Source organism: Pteropus medius, unplaced genomic scaffold (genome assembly GCF_902729225.1).
Source record: "Pteropus medius unplaced genomic scaffold, Ma_sr-lr_union100, whole genome shotgun sequence".
NCBI classification, from domain to species: domain Eukaryota; kingdom Metazoa; phylum Chordata; class Mammalia; order Chiroptera; family Pteropodidae; genus Pteropus; species Pteropus medius.
In genome coordinates this window covers 1-8,405 of record NW_024343906.1, presented here as the reverse complement: position 1 = coordinate 8,405, position 8,405 = coordinate 1, and the positions used below count along the sequence as shown (strand labels likewise).

Here is an 8,405-nt window from a genome sequence, read left to right as displayed (position 1 = left end):
GAATAGTGGAGGAGTGCCCGAGTGTGGGTGGGAAGTGGCATTTTCCTAATCTTACTGGTGCTGAACGTGTTTCTATATGTATCGGCCGTTTGTCTGTCTTTGGAGAAATGTCATTCAAGCCCTTTGCCCACTTTAAAATAGGGTTGTTTGGTTCTTTGTTGTTTAGGATTTTTGTTGTGTGGTTGTTGTTTTTACACAATTGCGTTTCCTTTGCTCATTTGCATACCTGTCGCTTCCTTGGAGAGTCCTTGATACAGACTCTCGATAGGAGTCGCGCAGCAAGTCCGTGTTCGCAGACCTTTTTCTCCAAGCCTGCAGCTTTCCCTTCGTTCTCTTCCCAGGGGCTCTCCCAGAGCGGCCAGCGCCCGTTCCCTGAAACGTGTGGCACTCACGAGGTGACCCGCTACTGTCTAGGGACAAGGAAGATTGGAGCGAAGAAGGTCCAGAAGGCACTTGAGGACGTTGAAGGTGATCACGTGAGCAGTGCAGGGGCTGAGTAATGGCCGCCCAAAGAGGTCCAGGTCTTAATCGCTGGGACCTGCGGGTTTGACCACAAAAGAAAAAGAGTCTTTGCAGATGTGATGAAGGGAAGATTGTGACAGGGGGATGGTCCCAGGTCATCAGGGAGGGTCCCTGAATCTAGTCACACGTGTCCTCTAAGAAGACGCAGCAGACTTCTCACACGCAGAGCAGGGTGCGGTAGTGTGACCACAGAGACAGACGCCACGGTGACAGACCACGGAGACAGAGACCACGGAGACAGAGACCACGGAGACAGAGACCACGGAGACAGATGCCACGAGCATTGTATAATGTGAAGGTGAGTATATATCACGAGCATAAGACACCACGGGGAGACAGACGCCACATATATTGGTTAATCACGAGACAGAGAACACGGAGATAATCACGGAGGCAGACACCAAGCGAGCATAGTAGAGACACGCAACTGGCATCACGGAAGACAATATAATTTGTTTTATATTAAGACGCCACACGGAGACAGAGACCACGGAGACAGAGACCATCGGGGAGACAGAAGCCACGAGACAGAGTTCTGTCGTGAGACAGTATAATTGGGCGAGAACAGACCACGGAGATGGCAGGTATTCCGGGAGTGGTTTATATCACACCCACGCCTGATTCCGCCGATACACCGGGATGATGCTGGGTTTTGTGAATACGCGTTCCTCCAAGGCCGGGTACCTAATCTTTCTTGGTTTCGGGGCCCTCCGTCGAGTACTCAGAAGGGCAGGGGGAGAGGATATGTTCCTCTCTACACGGGTTTCTGGTTCCAGGATCGAGAGAATACATTTCCTCTTATTCAGAGGCTGAGCGTGTGGTCACGGATCACGGGGGCTCCAGGAATCCAGCACTGTCGGGATCCACTGAGCAGCGCCGGGAGATGCAGCGAAGCGTCAGCAATGTCCCCAGGGCCGGTCCCCTGTCCTCTCCGGAGCCGAGCTCCTCGCAGGGCTGTCTGTGACCACGCTTACCGCGCCCCCTCGGCCAGCGCCCTCCCCAGCCGGCTCCAGTCAGGGCTCCAGGACGACGTTGCCACCGAGCACCAGGACGGCCGGCGTCAGGATGGGCCGTGACGGTGGCTGCCTTGTGCCTTCCCTGCTCCCTCAGCCGTCGAACCTTTTCTTGTCCCGCCTGTCATCACCACCTGCTCATGACCCTGTCTGGACCTCTCTCCTGACCTTCAGACGTTTGCACCCCGCTCTCTCCCCGACATCCCCAGCTCAGCGTCAGGGGGCTCCTGGGAATGACCGTCGCCCTCCAAACCCTCCGCTCCGTGTCGTGGAAATCCGACTCTGCCCTTACGGTTGCTCAGGAGAAATATCAGGCCCCCGTGCTTGCTCCTCTCACTCCCTCGATCCCTGCGCCCATGAGGAAATTCGGTGCATTCAGCCTTGGAAATACATCCAGAAGCCTCGCTCTGCACCCCCATCCCGGGCTCCACCGCCATCGCCTCCTGCCCTCCAGCCCTTCCCGATCTCCGCTCTGCTGCCGGGGACCCACTGCGGCCCAGTCTACACAGAGCAGCCGTGGAGCCTGTTCCAAGGGACAATGCGTCCTGGCTCTGGGCTCCTCCAAGGCTTCCGGGCTCCTGCGTTTCCCACGGGGACTCCCATGGCTGCGCATGATGGGTCTTCTCCACCGCCCGGCAGCTCCCCCTCCCTGCCACCCTGTGGGGTCAGGCTCCTCCCTCTCCTGTGTCCCCACCACGCCATCGGCTGCTTCTGTCAGGGCTGTGACGCGCTTTCCCAAGTCTCCTCGGGTCATGTCCTTTGGGCAGACAGAGCCTGGTCCCTCACCGTCCTCAAGTCTTGGCTCAAACATCACTCTTCAGACTCTCAGATGCAGGAAATCGTCCCCCATATGGCACTTGATGCTTTTAAACACCTGGTTCTTCTCCAACACCAAGTACCATCCAATAATCTGTAATCTTTTTATTTATTTCTTTTTATTTGTATCCTCTCGCCTTCAGATGACAGAGATTTTGGATGCCGTCTGCGTTCACTGGTGCATTCCCAGCACCTACACCCATGCTGGCACACAGTAGGTGTTCAGGTATACTTCTGAACAAGTCTATAAATAAGTGACCGGATGTCACATTGGTCAAAACCATACAGGAATCGCACACACACCTGTACACATACACACACACGCACACGTGCGCACACACACACGCACACACACGCGCACACACACACGCACATGCAAGTACATGGGGTGATTTTCACTGAGTGGGGGGTTGATCTGCCCTCAGGGATGTAGGAACAGGGAGGGAAGTGTTTTGCAGAAGGAAGTTCACGAAGAAAACCTCACAGCCACGAAAGCCCCGGGGGTCTGGCTGTGACACTGTGAGGTGCGGGGAAGCCGGTGGGACCCTGTGGAGGGCCCAGCAGGGGACAGACCTCCCCAGGCCTCTGATCTGGCCAGCGGTGCAGGCGTCCGCGTCTCTGGCCACGCAGAGGAAAGTCGCTGTTCAAACGCTGCTGGAATGGGACACTGTGGTCTCTGGAAACGCGACCTGGGGGTCTGTGTCGAGGAGAGAGATGGAGGCTGAAGGTGGGTCAGGGACCGGGGGAGGGGACGAAGCCGCAGCAATGGGCGGGGTCAGGGTGGCGAGGAGAAGGCCATCAAGGTGAACCGTATGAGGAGGAAGAATGGGGATTCCGTGCATGGTGGGGGGGGCCGGGAGGGAGGACAAAGTGCAGAGCCACTCCCCATTCATGCCCTCAGCGATGGGGTCACCGCGTCCTCCCTGTGGCCGAGAAGTCGGCAGAGAAGTGGGTTCGGGGAGGAAGGTGGCAGCTCATCTCTGGCCATGCTGAGCGGAGAAATCCCAGGCGCCATCCTGCAGGAGGTGTCTGCTGGGTGGTGAGACACCTACGTTACTGTCCTGAGGACTTTACCTGGCCCGGCCTTTGCCTCCTGCGTGCGCGCTGCGGGCTTCGTAGCCTTCCTCCTTTGGTATCTCACCCTGCGGGAAGAGACCAGGATCTTTTCGTCTGACCCCATCGGGCTCCAGCAAGCAGCAAATCCACCCCCCCCCCGTTCCCTCTTCAGGGGTTGGAGGGGAGACAGAGCGGGGAGCGGGCAGGGGCGGCCCCACAGGCCGTCTGGACCGCAGCAGGTACCTGCCATCCTGGACCCTGGCCACGTGGGGCACACATGACGGCCGCCCGTGAGGAATCCCCACCCCACCCCTTCAGTTCCTGTCTGCCCCACCCTGACCAGTCGGGGCCCGGGCACTGGTTCTGGGCCTCGCCCCACGCCCCCTGCCCTCCCCACGCCTCTCCTTCCCCCTGCACCCGAGCTCACGTGAGGACGACGAGGCACAGAAGGAGGAGCAGGGTCTTGACGGCGGCTTCGCCGATGGCCACCAGCACCAGCTCTGCCCTGGGTCCTGAGGTGCCTGTGGGACGAGGACGGAGTCACCTGCTGGTCCGCAGTCTGTGTCCTTCCTGCCCCAGAGGGTCTGTGGACGTTGTTGACCACGCTTCCTGCATCCCTGCATCTGAGACTCCTGTGCCTTCATCCCTCCCCAGCCCATGCCCTGACCCCGAGCTGCTGGACGCAGAGAAGAATGCACGAAGTGGACCTCGTCAAAATGAAACGTTCTGTTCATCCATGGACACTATGGAGAAAACGAAAATCCAAGCGAATTAAGGGGAGAAATTTTTGCTCATCATTGATCCGATACGGATGAGGATCCAGCACGTCGAGAACTCTCACCGCTCAGCCACGAAAAGCCAAACGCAGCATTAGAAAACGGGCCGAGGACGGGAAAAAACGTTTCCTCCGAAGAACACGCATGAGAAATGTGGGGTGTGAGCGTCACGGCATCGGCGCCGGTCGGAGCCGCGGTGACACGGCCTTCCACGCCCACCGGGGGCCTTCGACTTGGAAAGAGGCAAATGGCGAAGCCCGTGACTGGGCGGAGATGTGGGAGCCACACGCACACTCTGCTGCTGGGGCCCTGAAACGACGCGGCCCTGTGGGGAACGGCCCGGCACGTCCCAGGACAGGACGGAAAACCGAAGCCACATTCCAACAGACACTTGTTCCCCGACGTTCCCAGCAGCGCTGCAGGAGCCCGACACCGACACCGCTCCGATCTCCGTCGCAGGATCCTGGGGTCAACGCAACGGGACACGTCGCAAATGGAGACCGTTCCGACGAAAACTTAATGCCGCCGTCCCCCGGGAGCGGAAGAGGCGAGCACAGCCGGAATCTAAGCCACCCCGTCTGCGGTATTTCGTGATGGCAGTGCGAGCGGACACAGACACATTTTGTGCTTACTAGTTTAAAGACAACGTTAAAGTCATCAGAGAAAACTGGGGTGCGGAGGAGGGTAGGCAGGGTCCAAATCCTAAGGGGAATGAGCGCAGGATCTGGGATGAGGATGGAACTAGCCGTGGCCACGGGGACAGCCACATCTGTCGGGCGCGGAGGTCATGCAAGCCCCCGTGACAGCGGGGTCAGGGTGGGGAGAGACCAGGTTTAAGCTGAGAAGGAGCATGTGGGCGGCTTCCCACGTCCGCTGTCCTCACGCCTGCCCCCGGCCTCTCTCCCATCTGACTTCTCTGCTCCAAAGGATGGAGACAGACCCCACTTCCACCCCCACCCCGCTCCTGAGAGAAGAGGCTACACCCTACCTGCACCTTCTTTCTGGAACACCTTGATGGTCAAGTCCTGGGAGGCATCTGGACAGACAGACAGACAGACAGAAAGACATAAATAATTGTTCCCTTTTCAGTGGCAAGAAGCTGACCATTGGCCTTCCTGCCCCCTCCCACACACAGAATTGAGAAATAGGAAGGTAGTGAAATTGAGTGTCCTGTTTCCTGCCTCTGGATCCCCAACACCCACTGTCCTCAGAGACGCAGCGTCCTGGCTGGGCACTCACAGGACACGTTGAGCCGGATGGTCCTCTCTGTGCTCACGCCGCCATGGAAGGTCACCCGACAGGTCAGGTTGGTGTCGTGGTGCTGCGGCCCAGGGGTGAGGGTGACCACGGAGGAGCGGGGAGTCCTGGGACCCAGGAGTGTGAGGTTGACCCCGATCCAGGAGAAGGTGGGGGGCGTCCCCCTCTCACAGGCCCACGGCACTGAACACGTAATGTTCCTGGGGTGGTCAGATTCTAGGGTCCCCTGGATGTCGATGTCAGGTGTCTGTGACAGAGCTGGGGAGGAGACGGACAGAGACCCACACCCTGGAGGTGGGGGTGCGAGCGTGCCCCCAAGAGCTGCCTCTGCCTCAGGCCAGCCCCAGCGTCCTGTCCCCCTGGGTCCCTCCCAGAGAAGAAGGGGAATCATCCCAGCCCTGCCCCGGGAGCCCTCAGGACCCACCCGTGCGGTGTCTCCGTGACCCATGCCTTACCCGTCACACACACAGAAAGCTGTTTTGTTCTGTAACTGTATTTCACAGTCTTTCCTCTCTCCACCCTAAAGAAGTAGGTGCCCGTGTCGTTTCTCCGTGCGTCTCTGATGTCCAGAGAGCAGTTGTAGTTCTTGGGGTCCCCTAGGAGACGGAATCGGCCCTGGCTCTCCTCCTCCACGGCTCGACGTGGGTCGTTTGTGGCCACGGGAGCATCCCACCATTCCTTGGCTCCTTCCCGGAACCAGTAGCCGTAAGCTGGGGTATTTTTATCCCAGCCTTCCCGGGGGAAGAAGAAGTCGCAGAGCACGCTGACGTGCGCGCCCTCCAGCACCTCCACAGAATCCTGCACTGTCAGCCAGTATCCTCGAACCAGCAGACACCCTGAGGGGAAACCAGAGTTAGCCTCAGATCCCGCCCTGCCGCCCCTGGTCCCCTTGGCCACCCACCTGTTCGCAGCAGCAGCAGAGGCAGCAGCAGCAGTAGCAGCAACAGCATCTTGGGGGGAAGTGTCGCCGGGCTTTGGTGTCACAGGCCTTAGAGGAAGCACCAACAGGAAGCCCGGGCTGAAGTCAGGGAGGCGATGACCACGCAGCAGGAACTGGGCGCCCGCCCGAGGCGCGGCTGGCCAGCCCTTGCAGAAGAGGACTTCCACTTCCCAGATGGGGTGTCCGCGGGGGGAGGACCCCACATTGAAGGAGGACCCGACCGCCACTCCTGGCTCCCTGTCCTCGGCTTATCCCTCTGGCGCCGCTGTCTGCGCCTGGAAAGAGGGCACCGCCTGGCCGGTCACCGCTTCGACCTGTCACACAGAGTCGGTCGCACGGGCGTGGGAGTCGGGAGGGGCCGCAGCGGGAGCCGCCGTGCGTGAAAGACGCGAACCCATGAGACGCGTGAAGGGATGAGCGAGCGGCATCCCTCCACGGACACCTGCTCCCCAGGGGCCGCGAGCCAAAGGAGGAGGCGGAGGAGCCCCAGGCCGTTTCGGGGGGTTGGGGGGAACCAGGGGAGACCGAGGGAGCGCAGGCAGGGGCTCGTGGGAGACCCCGTGGCTCCGGGTAGCCAGACCGCGAGTTCCCAGGTGTGAGTGGCCACAGCGCAGACACCAGGACTCCGAGGACGTCGCCAGGATGTGCCCCCTCAGGTGGTGCCAGGTTTCTTGACGCGCTGCCGCTGCGGTTCAGGCATCTGTGGGGTTGACCGTGGCTTGGCAGCCAGGTGGGCCGGGGTCTCCGCCACTCCCAGCCTCGGTTTCCTCGTCTGTCTCTCAGGGCGTCGCGATTCTCCACCTCCTTCTGTGGGAGAGGCCAGCGGGCGCACGGACACAGAGCTTTTCTGCAGACTCAGTGTGGTCCATCTCGCGGGGCCGTCCTCGGTGGTCACTCTGAGTCCCGTCCTGGGTGGGAAGCCCCTGGCGGTCACCTCTGCCCTGGAGCTTCCTCATCCGGGGCCTCCGTGTCCAGGGGCTCAGGGCCCGGCTCTGCAGCCAGACGGCCGACTCCATCCGACCCCTGGATGCTCGCTGAGCCCAGTCAGCTGCCGACGCCCGTGGGGTGTTGTGGGCTGAACGATGTGACCCCAAATTCATGCTGTCACGCCCTAACCCCAGGACCTCCCAATGTGACTGCATTTGGACACGGGGGACTGTAAAGAAGTGACTAAGGTCAAAGGAGGTCACCAGGGTGGGCCCCGATCCAGGAGGACTGGCGTCCTTGTAAGCAGAGGGGATGAGCACCCGGACACACACGCGAGGCCCGCGCGAGGACCCGGGGGGCGCGCCGTCTCCACGCCAAGCACCGAGCCCTCCGAAGGAGCCGCCCAGCGACGCCTCCATCCGGGGCTTCCGGCCTCCAGGACCGTGAGAAAGTGTGTTTCGGTCGTTCACGTCGCCCCGGCCGTCCGTCCGAGCTGACTGACCCCCGGGGCTGCCCAGCACAGTGATGCGTTCATACTGGTACCGAGCTCAGAGCAGCCCGATCTGGCCCACAGTGGCCGCAGCCAGTCTGGAGGGAGGGGCTGCTGTGAGGATGTGAGGAGAAAGGGGACCACAGGAGACTTTACTGTCCCCCCAACACACACCAGCTCTGCTCCCTGCCGGGCTGTTACTTCTCCAGGCCACACTTCCCCTCCCCAGGCCAGGCCAGGCCCCAGGCTCGGGCTGGTCCCTCTGCTGGCTGAGCCCGGTACTGCGCCCGCACCATGGGTGCCTGTCTCCCACCTGCTGCGCTGAGCGTGCTGGGCACCCGGGGCTCAGGGCAGGCAGCACTGGGGGCGCAGAGGCCAGAGCAGTCCAGGAAGAGGGAGCAGAGGCACGACCCCCCACCGGAGTGGGCACAGCCCACGCAGCGCGCCTGCGCAGACGGGTCCGTTGGCGGCGGGGCAGGGCTCCGTTTGCGTGTCTCCGCGCCTGTGTGTAAATGCGTGTCTGTGCTTTCTGTGGGTGTGCACATCTGAGTTGCGTGTGTGTCTGCGTAAGCGCCTATGGTGTGCGCATGTGTGTGCGCACTCCGATG

The 8,405-nt window shown here is 60.9% G+C and overlaps 1 protein-coding gene across 2 annotated transcripts; it reads right to left on the bottom strand.

Annotated features, from left to right (window-relative positions):
• Window positions 1-2,849: 2,849 nt before the first annotated feature.
• Window positions 2,850-6,400, bottom strand: LOC120607044 (myeloid cell surface antigen CD33-like). Of its 2 annotated transcripts, none has more exons than XM_039868648.1 (7): window positions 6,342-6,400; window positions 5,896-6,276; window positions 5,423-5,698; window positions 5,172-5,219; window positions 3,835-3,928; window positions 3,426-3,493; window positions 2,850-3,048 (listed from the first exon to the last, which is right to left on the bottom strand). In XM_039868648.1, the coding sequence occupies exons 1-7, from the start codon at window positions 6,388-6,390 to the stop codon at window positions 2,996-2,998; spliced, it is 969 nt and encodes a 322-aa protein (XP_039724582.1). In that variant the 5' UTR covers window positions 6,391-6,400; the 3' UTR covers window positions 2,850-2,995. The 2 variants fall into 2 exon arrangements, with proteins under 2 accessions (XP_039724582.1, XP_039724583.1); XM_039868649.1 differs by having other exon boundaries at window positions 5,178-5,219.
• Between the last annotated feature and the right edge of the window lie 2,005 nt (window positions 6,401-8,405).

What these genes read in the sequence shown, in the direction of transcription:
- LOC120607044 (XM_039868648.1), bottom strand. Translation starts at nt 6,390, where the DNA reads ATGCTGTTGCTGCTACTGCTGCTGCTGCCTCTGCTGCTGCTGCGAACA. An exon ending in TCTGCTGCTGCTGCGAACAG is followed by an intron (nt 6,277 to 6,341) that starts GTGGGTGGCCAA and finishes GTTTCCCCTCAG; the next exon opens with GGTGTCTGCTGGTTCGAGGA. An exon ending in GTTCCAGAAAGAAGGTGCAG is followed by an intron (nt 3,929 to 5,171) that starts GTAGGGTGTAGC and finishes CTCGTCCCACAG; the next exon opens with GCACCTCAGGACCCAGGGCA.